This window comes from Drosophila mojavensis, unplaced genomic scaffold (assembly GCF_018153725.1).
Source record: "Drosophila mojavensis isolate 15081-1352.22 unplaced genomic scaffold, ASM1815372v1 contig_36, whole genome shotgun sequence".
NCBI classification, from domain to species: domain Eukaryota; kingdom Metazoa; phylum Arthropoda; class Insecta; order Diptera; family Drosophilidae; genus Drosophila; species Drosophila mojavensis.
The window spans coordinates 9,438,723-9,454,674 of record NW_025318858.1 but is presented as its reverse complement, the minus strand read 5'-3'; the positions used below and the strand labels follow the sequence as shown (position 1 = coordinate 9,454,674).

At 36.2% G+C, this 15,952-nt stretch overlaps 2 protein-coding genes across 2 annotated transcripts in view; one reads left to right on the top strand and one right to left on the bottom strand.

The window, feature by feature from the left end:
• Nucleotides 1–1,591: 1,591 nt before the first annotated feature.
• Nucleotides 1,592–15,952, bottom strand: part of LOC6576418 — a 58,415-nt gene continuing 44,054 nt past the window's right edge. Inside the window, exons 3-8 of the mRNA XM_002002372.4 lie at nt 12,978–13,189; nt 10,963–11,098; nt 10,498–10,631; nt 5,572–5,694; nt 5,204–5,405; nt 1,592–2,579 (exon numbers count right to left, since the gene is read on the bottom strand). Coding sequence (XP_002002408.2) covers nt 1,897–2,579; nt 5,204–5,405; nt 5,572–5,694; nt 10,498–10,631; nt 10,963–11,098; nt 12,978–13,189 — 1,490 coding nt within the window. The 3' untranslated portion in view covers nt 1,592–1,896. The remainder of the gene's footprint in view (nt 2,580–5,203; nt 5,406–5,571; nt 5,695–10,497; nt 10,632–10,962; nt 11,099–12,977; nt 13,190–15,952) is intronic.
• Nucleotides 8,645–10,017, top strand: LOC6576419 (glycoprotein-N-acetylgalactosamine 3-beta-galactosyltransferase 1). Its single transcript, XM_002002373.4, has 2 exons — nt 8,645–9,564; nt 9,614–10,017. Exons 1-2 carry the CDS (start codon nt 8,782–8,784, stop codon nt 9,785–9,787), a joined length of 957 nt encoding a protein of 318 aa, XP_002002409.4. The 5' UTR covers nt 8,645–8,781; the 3' UTR covers nt 9,788–10,017.

The window sequence follows — 15,952 nt, the reverse complement described above, 5'->3', positions numbered from 1 at the left end:
TCTTCTTATATGTTTATAAAGCTTAGCAGAGAACTGAAAATATATGAAATTATAAAACAATTTTTGCAGAAATATTGAGTAAAAAACAAACAAAAAATCAGGGAAGACAACTTTCACAACACTTTTTTTGATTAGCATGCATTTATAGCTGTTATATATATATTATACTATATATATTATTTAACATTTACGCATAAAAACTTACTAACCATAAATTCACGATTGATTTTTTTTTCTTTTTGACAACTTCTTAGTATATTTAGCTATATACAATTATTTAAATTTTAGATTATAATATTATTTATTAATTAAATTTCATGTTTATTTATCTTCCTAGAAAATTCCAAAACTTTCTGTTTTCAACCTATTCTGTGTTCAATCAAAATTTTTAAATAATTTTTCTTTCATTTACATATTGCGTTTTCCATCCACTTCCGTTGTTATTTATAAGGCAAAGGAACTATTTACCGTTGGATTTTTGTTTGCCAAAAATTTTCAAATAATTGTAATGTTTAGTTTGCTGAAAACAGAATTTTGATTTTTATTACTTAACAAATGTTTTTTTTTTTTTTTTTGTCGATTTAGCTGTTATTTAATTTTAATTTTTGCGTCTACAAATGAAAAAGTTTTTTGTAATTAATTTTGCATACTTCCAAAACCGTAAAAAGTTCCTTTCTATATATTACGCTGTTATTATGCTCTTTCTTATATATATCGATTCCTTATCTTATTCTACTGATAAGCAGAACTTTATTTACAAAATCCATGGTGAGCGGGTGAGTGAGCGAGAGAGCTGCTTCTGTTGTGGTTTACGCTTCTTACTGTACTTTAAATTGCACTACGATATACATATAAAAGCTAAGCTCAAGTGCAAATTCAAAGCGCAGTCAAAGCTTTTCGCTGTTCTTTATAGCATACATACATATGTATGTATGGGATGTAAACAACGAGAGATCAGAATTTCTGATTGAATATGTTTTTGTAACTTAAAATATGAGTGTAGCTGTTGCTGTCTTAACGAATATCTGCAATTAAATGAAACAAAAAAAAAGGGATTTTATCTTCATTTGCATTCATGCAGCTGTGTGTCGGCATCGACTTTCTGTGAAATTAGGGAAATTAGAACAGAAATTAAAATAGGGCTAGTGCTTATACTAGTTCGTACAAATGTTTGTTTTGTTTTATGCTTTTTTATTTGCTTTTGCTTTGTGTTGTGATCTAAAGAGTAGTGAATATCTCTCTTAATTCGGCATGAGTAATGGGAAATTAAAATTCACATTCGGACATTTCAAGGGAATTTAACTGAAGAGAACACACAATAACTCACAAACTGCTATCAAAACTAAAAATGGAATAAAATAATGTAGAGATAATCTTAACTAATTTCTAATGCATTTTAATTATGCATTGAAATATATTTTGTGTAATACTTATAATAATTAACTCTATTTCTATGAGCTTCACCTGTTAATTGTTTGCGTACATATGTTGTATATATTTATATAATTAGATTATTTATTTATTTAGTTATATACTTTTATTGTAAAGTTTTTACATTTACTCTCATTACATTTATGTATACCATATATTAACATATTACCAGTTACACTCTCTTAATATACTATAATATACTTAAGCTTCTCTTTGCTTTTCTTTGTTTTGCTTCTCCCAAAATTGGCTTCACAACGTCTTAGGTGCGTTTTAGCCAGGGCGAACTGTAAATTTCCTTTTTTATTTTTGTTTTGTTTTGCTGTTTGCCGCTTGTGACATTAATTATTGCGCGTGTAAAAACAAATAAGAGAAAGAAACAAATATGGTTAAGAGAAATGTGCCCATTCGTTCGCATGGCAGCACCTTAAGCTACTTTTCGAAATGCATTTCATCATCAATTTAGCATCAGCATGGCGCTGCCGCTGCTAGCTTTGGGCATGTCATCAATAATCGTTGATCCGGCTGCGAGGCCGCGCCCACTTTAGCAAGTGTCGCTGACAGCTGTTGATGTTGGCGCTTTAGTGTTGCTCGGTCTGCAGCTGCAGTTAAATCAACGCCAGAATTGCCCTCATCATCATCATCATCAACATCATCAGTATCAGCAACATCAGCGATAGCACTATCGTCAACATCATCATCATCATCAACGTCGTAATCATCATTATTACGTTGCAAAAGTGTTGCCAATGCCATTTGACAATTATAAAAGCATTTGTCGCTCTCACTTGGCGCTGTCTTTGACATTGTCACATTGGCAACGTCGCCGTCGCCGTCGCCATCGTTGCTGCCATCTCTGCCACCGTCGCCGTCGCTAGCCGTCTGTTGCGTCGCTGCACTGTCGCTGGCATATTGACAGTTGTTAATTTGATGGCCCATCCACAGCCGGCAGAGGGGCGGCAGTGCGAGTGCAACGCTTAGCCATGTGGTGTACGCATCAAAGTGACACGCCCACTTTGCCAGATGCCTGTTGATGTGTCGGTGCAGCTTTGCCATGTGCTGCAATGGCAACGCCTCCATAAGCTTCAATAACCAAACGTGCCAAAAGAATGCCTGAGCAGCGCTCGAAGCGCCCGACGCACCGTTATCCGCTGTAAAATAGACACAAAGCAAAAGAGAGAGTGAATATAAAGTGCGCATTTGACCATATCTGGTGGGAGGCGTGTGCATTAGCAAAGAGATTTCATAGGCACACACTAAAAGAGAGTTTGTAGCTTAAGTTTACACTGAGCAAAGACTGAGATGACTTTAAGTTGATTTTCAGTGAGCTTATTTTTCGGACACAAATTTATTATACAAAAGAGCGAAAATTCCTTTATTTACTAAAACTAAATTCGTATATTAATCTTAATGGCAATGAAATACTTCTTCGCTATGGGATATTTACTCTTTTATGTTTTACAAAAGCTACGTTCAAGCAGCTTTATGAAAGAGCAAAGCATCGTCTAGATAAAAGTTCTTACTCCTTTCATAAAACCAACGTTACTAAGGGTCATATTTATATGAACGACGCTACTTAGATGATCTCCTCATACAAAACATTTACACTTTGATGTTTTGCATAAGCAGAGCTTAAGTTAAATTCCTCTGATCTTTTGCATCGATTCAGATATGGTGCAGCTTTATATTTTATTTGCAACTCGCTTGCACTCCATTGAGCTGCTGCCTGCTGAAAAATATCCGATAAATCTTCCAAAAAAAAGAAAAAAGAATACACTTCTTAGTGTGGTTGTGTGTGTGAGAGGGTTGCATGTCAACATTGCATTTGCATAAAGTTCACAAAAATCGAATTCGTTTGAATCGAAACTGTGAGCACACAGTAAACTGCAAAACCCCACTGAAAATCGAGTTCATTTCGCATGGGTAACGCGCTCCAGCTAAGAATGTTGCATACTTTTATGCGCCCGTTGAATATACAGTCTCCACTCAATATACACACATATTTTCCGTACTTCTTTTTGAAGTCGATGCAATTTTAAATACAATTTGCAGCTCAATGCGTTTACAATGTTGTTGTTGTTGTTGTTGCTGACGCTGCTGCTGCTGCTGTTGCATTTTGGTGTTAAGTAAATGTTGCCGCAAGTAAGTGGCAACTCTAGCAAATAGTAGAAGAGAGAGAGAGAGTGAGTGAAAGAGCGTGGAAGGGGCTTTATAAGCATAAGCTACAGAGCAATCAAGTTGCTTTTCCACAGCGTAAATTAGAGAAACAAGTATGCATAGTAGAGTGTAGTTTAGTAGAATGATCGACTAGCAGATACCTCGCAAGTATGCAGATGACTAACGTGTATTTGAATTATAATCATTTAAGTATACATATATTATTGTTTTAAGTACACTATAAAATATATTATTATAAAATATAAACTATACTATATATAAAATATAAATTCCGAAACGAAATAATCATAAAGTTTTTACCATCTTTTCTTATCTTATCTATACGGTGTGACTCCGTCTATTCAGAAAATTCATCCTATATGGCGTTACATTCATCAACAACGTAAGCTTCCCTTTTACTTCAAATAAGTACAGGGTATGCAAATAACATTCCCAATGGCAAGGACATGTAATATTGCCTCTGGGCCGCAACATAAACAGAAACTAGAGAAAATCAGCTGGCAGTCGGCAAAGGATGTGCCGCGACAATCTTTCACTGTCTGAAACGAAGTTTATACCAATTTGATTTGACCCGGCATTTGATTCGATAAGCGAGTCGGTTATCCTGCTGCCACTTGCCAGGAGCAGCACCACCACCAACAGCTGCTCCTGCTGCTGCTTTTGCCTGAATGTTTATGCTGGCAAATGTTATTTGCATAATTTACGTTGTATGTTCGAGCAGGAAAGCGAGGAGAACACCGAGTGCCTTGATGGGCAACTATTGAAAGTTGACATTGCAGATGCTCAAAAATTTAGCCACTCCCACTCTCCCCCTCTCCCCTAGCCAGTTCTCAGCTGCAGTTTGTGTGCAGCTTGGATCAGGCTGGCAAACACTTGTTAAAAGGTTTTGCAGTTCAGTTTTAAAATGTACTTGAGGCGGCATTAGAGCTCGATGCGCTGCTAAGCAAATTCCATCGAAAAACCTATTCAATTTTTTTTTTATTGTTTGCGAGTTTCAACTGCATTTCACTTAAGTTACAAAACTTAAATAATTCACAAATTGTAAATAAAAGAAAGTTGTTGATAGATGGGAACTTGATACATAGAAATTTTAAGATAATAATATAAATAGTAAATATGAATAATATTATAATAATATGTATATATAATTATATATAAATAAATGAATGATTTCGGATCTAAGGGATTTATAAGGTGTTTTTTATGAGATGATAAAAACCATTAATAATAAAATAAATGAAAATTTGTTATAAATAAAATTCAAATGAATATAAAATATATATTAAAAAAAAAAAATATTGGTGATTAAAATTCAAACTGAACTAAATATTATACTTAACAAAAATATCAATAAAAAGTAAAAATATAATAAAAATGGAAAATAATTTATTTATTAAAATAAAAAAAAAAAAAATTAAAAGTATTAATAGAAAACTCTGATCTTTAAATGATGATATGATTATAGCTAAAACATGTATTTAAAATTATAAAAAAAAACAGTGATTCTCTGCCTTTCAGTTTTGTAAACTTTTAATACTACATATGTACATATATACATATTATAAATATATTTAATTAATTTTAAATTTATACTTACTCGATGAGTAGGTCAGATATGACTCATTATGCTCCTCATAGCCGCCCCGCTCCCGATCGCCATGCCTGTTGCCATGATCTTCCATTGGGTAATTGTTGATATCATATGATCGGCCCGAGGCCATAATTCTGGGTCGATCCTCTTCGATAATGCTCTCGATTTCCTCTTTAAATATGTCAAATATGTTGGCCGTGCATTTCAGCTGTGGAATTTGATATGTGATTAATTAATTCTTGAAACTATATAGCTAGAAACTCTAATAAATATTGATTCCAAGCAAGGCTTCAAACCTATTTGCACTTTCAGCGGGACCCTTGACACGTGGAACCACTCGATTTATATAGATTTAGTATATCCGTTTGGCTTACCCTCATTTGACCCTTGAGAAAATGCTGTGTGGTTACCATAAAGTGTATGGCACTTGTCACCGATTCCAGTGTGCTATTCTCTTGTTTCTCAATCTGATAAGTCTTGATGTGATGCGGCGGCACCTGCGAATGGAAGCAAACGTGAATTGGGATGTGTGTCAAGTGGATGAAGGATGAATGAAAGGAATGCGCGCTTCAATACATCAGTTCAAAGGGCTGGCAACGCTTGCAAATCAATTTATAAATATTTATCAAAAGCAGATAGAGCGAGCCAGAGAGTTCAAGAGCGGACCAGAGCGGAACAGAGACGAGGGGGCTGCATCTTACAGATATGCGACATGAAGCACTCAACCACTATGTTGTAGCACCACCATACAATGCACAATGCACAAGTGGAAACTGTGCCGTGTCCTGTTCTCTCATCTGTGTGGTGGTCCTCGGCGGAGGCCTCTGCCACTTCTTACGGCCAAAAAACATGCCACAGCAGGCAAATTTATAACTTATGAATGATGAATAGATTCACGCTTGAGTGATTAAGTGGAGCAAAGCGATGGAGTGGGCCACGATGGCCGGGCGGAGGGTGGCTCAGGCACGAAGGCAGTCGAGCCAGGACGAGGCCACTTTGTTTGCGGTGAGTTTAGTTTGAAGTGCCTGCAGATAACGTTGCCAGCCTGACAGGCGGACCCAAGCCCCCAAGACCCCCAGACCCTCGCACCCCTCACACATGTGCTGGGTGTAGTTGCAGCAGCAGCAGCAGCAGCAGCAGCAGCAGCAGGAGCAGCAGCAGCAGCCGGTCCTGTTGAAAAGCGCTCGTTAGCTAAAAGATCAAGTGGCGGACCAGCGCACACACCAACACACACACACACACACGCACCAGACCACACTTGAGAGTTGTTTGTGTTAGTTTTTGCTGAATTGCTTGTTTGATAATGATATAAAAATATTATATATATATATTCTCAGATATATATGTATAAAACGTTCTCTAACTGCAACTTTCTCAGTTGTTCTCTTGGTCCTTTCACTTAATGCCAGCAGGGCCCGCCCATTTTTTTTAAGTTTCCAAGTACCTACCTACCAACAAATACAAATATAACAGAAAACTTTTATTCCAGTTCGCATTTATATATATATATCAAAATATTTTTTTTTTTTTTGCTATTTCCATTTAATTTTTATTTCATATATTTTTAACTTTATTAATTAGTTGAAAGGCAGCGCGATTAGCTAGTAAATGTTAGCATTACATTTTTAATTTGAACCAAATAATAGAAATAATAACAGAATAAAAAAAAATGTTTAAACGTTTTAGTAAAGTATAAGAAACGCGGACAATTTTTAAATTAAAAAATTGTTTTATTATTATTTTTTATTTATTTATTTATTTTTTTATCATCACTGTAAATTATTTAATTGAAATAAAAAGCTACATTTCGTTGGGTGAAGATAGAAATAATGTAAAAACAGAAAAGCAATACGATATTTTGATCATTATTATAATTTTTATTGAAAAAATATTTTCTTTCAAGTTTAGTTTTAGCAGAGTAATATAAAAATAATTGAAAATTTTATTTGTTTTACAATCTTCTTCGATAGACATTCATTATATTTACTCATACTATTTGCGTCAACAATTCACAGTGGAACTCACCTATTTCGCTTCCAGAGTACAACACAATCCAAGTTCCCTTGCCAAACCTAACAACTTGTAGAAGCATAAAAAGCTCAAACTAAGTGAAATATGACTCACATCGAACTCAAACGAACGGTCACTCACTATTCTCATTTTTCATTGCAAAACTTTTATAGGGGATACTTTTAGGTAGTAAAGGGAACTGAACACTTGGCAGAAATCCAGAAGCTTTAAAAGAGATAACACCTAGATAGGTAATCAAATTACACGAATAGAATTATAATAAACAAGCATACAAATATATTTTATCTTCAGCGATGGTCTGTAATAGTCAGACTGTCTATTAAAAAAAAAAAAAAAAAAATTAATATATATATATATATATATATATAATATGCTTGCTTTATTGACAAAATATTATTTATTTGTTGTCGATTGCATTTACTTGCAATCTATTCTATATCTGAAAAATTGGTTAGCTTTATATTAATATTTCAATAGAAATATATAAATGATTAAAAATATTGTAAACCCATTTAATTACTTTCCTAGAGTATCTAGGTCTCGGCCCAGTTTAATGCGCGCATGCACACACAAATAATTTATTGCAACAATAGCATAGAACGTAGACGTAATGCCGTCCTACGTCGAATGTCTTAGCGGGCAGTGGGCGCAACGGACAAAAATACAACAAAAAGTTTGCTGACAACCGAAACGTTTCTTAAAACAAACGCAGCAAAAAAGCAAAGCAGTGAAAAAAATGTCGGTCCATGTCACATGCCTCGGCCGTGTAAGCCCCAAAACTCCAAAACTCTGTGAAATCATGCGGAACTATGACAGCAGCCAGGTGAAGCACCCCTGAGCACCTTTGCCCACATCAGGCAGTTCAGCTGCCGGAATATGTGGAAACTACCTGCTGTGGTTGCGGCCATAAAACAGCCAGCCAAAGTAAAAGGCATAAAAAGTGACTGCCTATCAAAAATGATATGGTATATATGTAGGGGAAGTCTAGGCGGAAAACCAAAGCGAAAAAAGAGAGAGGCCAGCAGCACGCAGGTGCCAAAAAGTGTGTATACGTGTGTGTGAAATGAAAAATCACACACTAAACGCCAAAAGATTGCCAAGCGATGCAACTGAACAATGTGGAGGGAAACGATGGGGGCTTCTAGAAAGTTAAGCGCTTGGGAATGATTGCAGCAGATCTAGAGATGAGCAAGGAATTAAGCGAGATCAGAGGCGCAGAAGATACAAAGTTAAAGTATATTAAATATAAAATATAAAAAATGAAATATAAAATATAAAACATAAAATATAAAAAATTAAATATAAAATATAAAATATAAAATAAAAAATAAATAATATAAATTATAAAATAAAAGCAAAGTAAACAAAAAAAAAATAAAGAAAACAAAAATTAGAAAAAATTGTTAATATGCAAAATATTACAATAATAATTCAGCTAATCTTAAATTTGTTGCAGAGTTTATTTAAATGCCATTTGACACGGTTGTTAAAGCGATATATTTTGGTGAGACTTTTTTGTTAAGAGAGGAAAAAAAGTCTCAGTTGTATTTGAAATGTCGAACAACAGCATCTACGAAGCTCGTCTGCTTTGGGCACTCATTGTGGGCACAATCGCGGGATATATTTTGACAGAGATCCTCTCCTATAGGGCGGCAAGGCCAATGGAGCAACCGTCGCTAGCGGAACAGCTGAAGAAAGAGGTGCGCGTGCTGTGCTGGGTAATGACCCATCCAGGTAATCACAAGCTGAGGGCACTGCACGTCAAGCGCACCTGGGGCAAGCGGTGTAATATTCTGCTGTTCATGAGCTCTCAATTGGATGATGAGCTGCCGACAGTAAAATTGAATTTGACTGAGGGGCGAAACTATCTCTGGATGAAGACAAAGAGCGCCTTCAAGTATGTCTACAATAATTACTATAACGATTCCGATTGGTTCTTCAAGGCGGACGATGACACGTTTGCGGTGATCGAAAACATGCGATATATGCTATATCGATATAATTCCGAGACGCCCGTCTACTTTGGCTGCAAGTTCAAAAAGTACTTCAAGCAGGGCTTCATGTCGGGCGGTGCTGGGTACATCCTGAGCCGCGAGGCCTTGCGTCGATTTGTGGTCGAGGGCCTGTCCAATCCTAAGATTTGCAAGTCTGGCCCTGACGGGGCTGAGGACCTCATGATTGGACTATGCATGCAGAATCTGAATGTAACAGCTGGCGATTCACGCGATGCCAATGGACACGGTCGCATGTATCCACTGTATCCCGCATTTCATTTACATCCACCAGACAATAAAACGTTTTGGTACTGGAATTATGCATTCTATAATACGACAGACGTAAGTGTGTGACATTCTGTCCAAAACAACTAATCGGAGTATTATTTAGTGTTTCAGCTGTGTCGCAAATACGGCAATATCCTTTCACTACGTCAAGCCCAATGAAATGTACCAATATGACTATTTCATTTATACTCTAAAAGCCTATGGGCTCATACACAATCAAGAGTTGAAGCTGCCAACTAAATTGGCTGCAGGGGAATATAACCCAGAGGGAATATAACCCATATATAAAAATAAATAAATAAATAGAAAATAGCTAGAAGAATTAATACAGAAGAAAAAGAAAAAATATTGAATAATTTATAGTAAATCTACATACAGATGAATGGACATTAAAAAACTAATATGCTCTACTATATAATTTGCTACTAATATACTTTTTTAGTGAGTATTAAGAACAATTAAAGTAATCCCACAGCAGTTTTTTTTTTTAGTTTTATGCAGACCAAAAATTTTTTTTTAGGTTTATTTATTTCTTTTTTTTGTTTTTTTGTTTATTAAAAAAGTTATGTATTTTGCCAAGAATTCATAAAATATAATCAAATAAATTTTTTTAAATTGTTACTCTAACATCATCTTTCAATTACTTCATAAATCATTTTCAAAATCACTTCTCTTGCCAAAGTGCCTTCAATCCGAAATGCCCGACAAAGATCTCTTAAATTTGCCACTTTTCCGGCCAACAATTGGGCAATTGAAGTGTAAACTAAGTGCTGAAAAGGAAACTTTTAGCCGAATTGGCTGCACTGGCGACTAATTGAAAAATTGCGGGGCTATCAATTGGAAATTGCCTCGAAGCGCACACGCACACACACACACACACGCAGACAGTTGACTCCACTCCGTTCACTAATTGAATGGCGGATCGCAATGGCAATGGCAATGGCAATGGGAATGGGTATGGAAATGGAAACCGAAACCAAAACTTACCACAATACCATTAATAGTCCATGTCAAATTAGCAGCCGGTTTCGAGTATTTAATTGAGCAATTGCCGTCGACCAAATCGCCAATGCGATAACGTGCCTGTATGCCGGTAACCACTGTATGCTCTTCCGGTAACTCTGCCGTACAGACAGAGTGCGAGAGTGAGAGAGTGAGTGAGAGAGGGAGAGTAAAAGAGATGGAATTACCTTTAGGCTGCATAATGGAAATGTAAAATTAGCTGACCAGCACTCGCAAAAGCAAAAAAAAAAAGAAATGGCAAAGGCTGGCGCCCATTTGTCTAATTAATTTGCTTTCGGTATCGCAGTAAGGCAAGACCGGGGCAAGGCAGGGCTGCCTTTGCCATTTGCGCTAGGTGCTGATAGTATTTTTATTGGAGTTTTTTTTACTACTTTCTCTACTATTTCTTTTTTTTTTTTTTTTTTTTTGGTATTTTTTCATTTTACTTACCCACCACCTCCATTTCGCCGGAGACCATAGCTGTTTGAAATGTGGGCGCCTCCACAGATATTTCGCATGTAAATTTGCCCGAAATATTCAGCGGCACCGACTGCAGCACGACATGACTTTGATTCGAGAGGTTGCGCTACAGAAAGAGAAGGAGAGAGAAAGAGATAGTAAGAGTGGGTACAAATGTGCGAGTGAGTGAGAGAGAGTGAGAGCAATAAAAATTAGTTGAAAAATTGACAGAATGCGCTGCATAGAAATTGAATATAACGCAATGCCAAAGTGAACCAAATATAAAGCAAGGGAACAAATAATGTCGAGTCCACACAGCGAAGCATCGCACCAGATGTTGTTGATGAAAGATACTCGGGCGAAAATTGACCCAGGCAGCCAAAGAGTCATGGAGCCATATACAGTTATGGATGGAGCTTGCATTTTAAGTCGACCTGCCCCCCATTTTGATTGCTTTGAGTCAAAGCAATTTCGCCTTTTGGCTCTGCTGTTGATTTGTGATATTAAAAAAAAAAAGAGGAAGAAAAGACTGAGTCCGTTATGAGCCGAATGAAATGATGTGGCTGGCAGATCTTTTATTTATGAGTAACCATCTCAAACAATAACTGCGCAATGCCATATTCTAGGAATATATATTGTAGCTAATAAAACCATATTTAAGGCAGCTCAAATATATTTATGCACAAAAGCAACTAAAATGCTATCGAAAATATTGAAATCTCTTTTTTATTTAAAGTTGAATGGGTTTGTTTAAATGTTTGTAACAGCCAGAAGAAGGCATGGCAGAGGGTATAATTTATATATATTCTAGATCAGAGCGATGAGTTGAGTCGATTAAGCGAAATTTGACTATCTGTTCATATGGGTGAGCGCGAGGATCTCAGAGCCTATAAAAGCTAGAGACTAGAAATCTTTTTGGCAAGTCCCTATATAGCACGCAAAGATCGAGTCTGTTTCAGAAAATCGATAACTGTTCTCATTTTAGCTTTATCAGTTCAGGTAGCTTACAGTGGAGCTATGATAATAGCTGTCTGTCTGTTTGTCATATGTATAAAAAAATAGTTGAAATAAATAATGGTGTTTTCTCTCGTTTAAATCGACTTCGATGAAAACAAATTATTAGCTGCTCATTTAATTGGGAGTGTTTTTTTTTCTTTTTAATTTATTTTTTTTTTTAATATTTTTTTATTGCTATTACAGTTGCTGTTTGTCGAGTGCATCCACTCATGACGGCCTCTCGTCAGCCACTCGAGCTGTATGCAATTGTTTACGCGAAATTTAATCTTTGACACGACGAGCTGTAACCCCATTGCAGCAATCCACTTAATACAAAATTAAATTTTAATAAATTGCATTTAAAGACCGACTTTAATATGCAAAAATATGACACTTCGCTCCGGGAGTCGATGGGATTGAAGTGAACTGGATTGGTTTACATTCGATATTTAACCCAATTTGTGTCCGGTCGCCAAACTAATTGGCCCTCCTACATTTCAACGTAATAATAAAGCTGAAAACTTCTCTCGAGCGTTCGACTTTCATGGAGTACTTATATATATATTTATATATAATTTTTTTTTTTTTTTTTTTTTTTGCAATTTACATATATTGTTTTTTAATGAGCCGCAAGTCAATCGCGTTGCCAACTAATTGGGCGATGGAACTCACTGGCTGTGCAGTCAGCTCTTATTATTGTTGTTGTTGTTGTGTATAATTACGACATTCTGAATTTCAGAGACTGTTGTGCAAATGCTTAAGAGTGGCTATAGGGGAGAGCGAGCGGGGCAGGTGGTGGAGATTGGAACACGTTGGATACGAATGAGATTTTTCCTGGCTTAATGCAATCAGCCATTATGGGCATAATTTACAGTGCGTTTGTTATTTTATGACACGCAGCTGCAGCAGCTGTGAGCCAAACGCTCTGGCAAGCTACATATATATACTTTACTATATATGTATATATATATATAATATCCATATACATAGTCTTTAGTCTTTATACTCACCTCAACATTGAGGCCACTTGTCATGGCAAACACTTTCATTGCCGGATTCTCTTTGGGTGTGTAGCGATAAAACTCACGCTTGCCTTTATACCATTTAACCGAATAAAGCGTATCGTTTTCCATATCATAATTACAGGTGAACAAGGCGTTGCTGCCACGTTTAACCGCCTGCGGTATCCTAACCGAAACATCCTTGAGCGCCACAATAAAATCTGCAAAGAATAACAAACACAAAACACCATGATAGAGTTGGGGCGTTAACTGAGACTATATAAGAATATAATTTTATGCGTTTCGCTAAATGAAATTAAGCACAGTCGACGAGCTGTGATGAGTCTTATGTTACAGATTTCGTCTGGTGGCTGGGCTGGCTCGGGTGGGTGGTTAGAGAGTGTTGCGCATTTAGTATAATTTGTTAATACCCTATCAAGAATTTAAGGGCAGACGAATTGAGCTGTGGGCTTGTTTATATTATCATTACAATGGCTTAACGTGACTTTGTAAGCCAGACAGAGTTTAAGTGTGGTTTCTTTTACAAATATTTATATACCTGAGCCTTTGTGTAATCTTCAAATTATCGTGTATACATATATTAATTATTAAATTCTTAAATATTACAAAGAAAATTAATTATTATTAGTAAAGGCGAAATAAAGAGATGGAGAAATAAAAAATGTTTGATTTTGAGACAGATTGAGAAAGACAGATGATAGAAGAAAGACAAGGGAGAAAGGGAATTAAATTTAAAATAATGATTATATATTCATTAAATATTTATTATTATTATTATTATAAGAATTGCATAGAAGAGCTGCCGCATAAATAAGGCAAAAACACCACGAGATAATCTAAAGTTAATCTGTCTAATTTTAAGCACACCTTCATAATTCCAAGTGTAAATGACTTTGAAAGGAATCACATAAAAATGCGATATACCTGTTAATGTATCTTATGAGATCGCCGTGCCATTTTATTTATTTATTTATTTTTATTTTTTTATGAGCACACATTACGAGAAGACAGTGCAGATGGCATAGAAAAGTCAAAGCTTAACATGTTTGCTATCTGGCTTAAAAAATAAACTGAAAACTGCAAAATGACCAGCAGCAGGACGGCAGAGTGGAGGGTGGGTGGAGTGGTAGAATAAACAGGGAAACGGACAAACGAGAGACAGACGGACATACAAAAATGCAGACAGATAGATAGATAGAAGCGCCGTATGAAAAACGGAAAACCAAACTTACAATAGAATTTTACAAGCAGCATTCGAGTATGATAAAGCTGGGGTCCAGCTCCCACTCACGTTGCTGCCGTTGCCGTTGCCATTGCTGTTGTTGTTGTTGTTGTTGCTGTTGCTGTTGGCAACCAGCTAAATGGAGAACCATTAAAAGTGGACATTTGTAAACATAAACTGACAGATAAACACCCAACGAAACTTTAAATGCAATCCCACATGCTGGATGGGGGATGTGAAGGGGGCACGGTTGGACAATAAGTTGCCCTTGCAATTTTCATTGGTTTATATTACCTGTGAGTGCCGCATGCCCAGCTAGAGAAAGCCGTTAAAATACTTAACAAACGTAGATTGTAAAAGTTTTTTACAACAATATAAAATGCCAGGCAAAAAGTTGTTGTTGTTATACGTTCCGCAACCACAGCAATCGGAACAGAAACAATAACAACAACAAGAACAGCAGCAGTAGCAGTAGCAACAGCAACAAATGCAACCTCTGCTGAAGGACAATTTAACTCGCCAACAACTGCAATGAGAAACGTTGGGGATGAGCGAGGACCGAGAGGATACAATTGTGGAATATGGCGATACGATATGTGCAGCTAGAGCAAAAACAAAACACACGCTCCCTATATATGGGTCAATATGAAACAAAAAGTATTGTGAGCATCCATGAGAGTAAAAAATAAAACAAGCAAGAGACAATAAAAACCCAGCCTGACTAGCAAATGTATCCTGTAAGCCAATATGATAACAAGGAAAGAAGATATTAGCTTTAAAAATAAAACAGGACATATATGGAATACATGAAATAGTAGGTATGTTATCTAGATTTTATGTTCAGAAATTATATGGAGTAAGCTTCTATTATTAAGGATCTTGAAGTTTCCAAGATGAGTTCGTTCAGACTTCTTTAGTTCCATTAGAACTTGCTAGATGAGCTCAGGCTGTCTATATTAGCTTAAGTATCAATAAAGCTATATACTCAGATAAACCCTTCACTCGTGCAAGTTACAGGGTATTACAGTTAAGAAAAAAAGAATAACATCGAACTTTAATGATAGCTTGCAATTGAAGCTGTGCGTGCGAGTGAGAGCGCATGAAGCGGAAGAGGGCACACCTATTGGTCGTATATGGCGCTATTTAGTGCTGCATTTGTTGTCACATGAAACGCACTGCGGAAAACTGAACAAAATGAAAGGGGGCACGTACTAACAGTGTGTGAGTGTGTGTGTGCTCGGGTTAGAAACTTGCAACTTGCTTATCAAAGCTGCAGCAACGTGGACAGTGGGTGTTGAATGCGTTCAGTTAAGCGAACTCCGAGCTTTGACTTCTATTTCCATTTCTACAACTCGTGTGTTCAGACTTGTAATTTGCGCATATGCTGTGCCCACTATAGAGGCTGAGCTGAGAACTGAGAGAAATCGTACAATAAAATAAATACATTTATAAATTGAGTTCGGATTTTCTTCATTTGAGTTTGTTGAACTAAACTCATATCTGAAAACTTGTTATAGTCAAAGTTTTCAAAATGCTTGGTACTAATCAGCTATATTTTCCAACTTAACCTCATCGACTTATGATTTTTCTTATGTGACTCTATTCTACTATCGTTAACAGCATCTTTCTTGCCAAATAGAGAGTAGACTTAGCTGTTAATATGTAAATATGTAAGTATATGGATTGATCTCGTTAGAATGCAAACCATCCGGTAATTGATAGTTATTATTTAAAGATATTA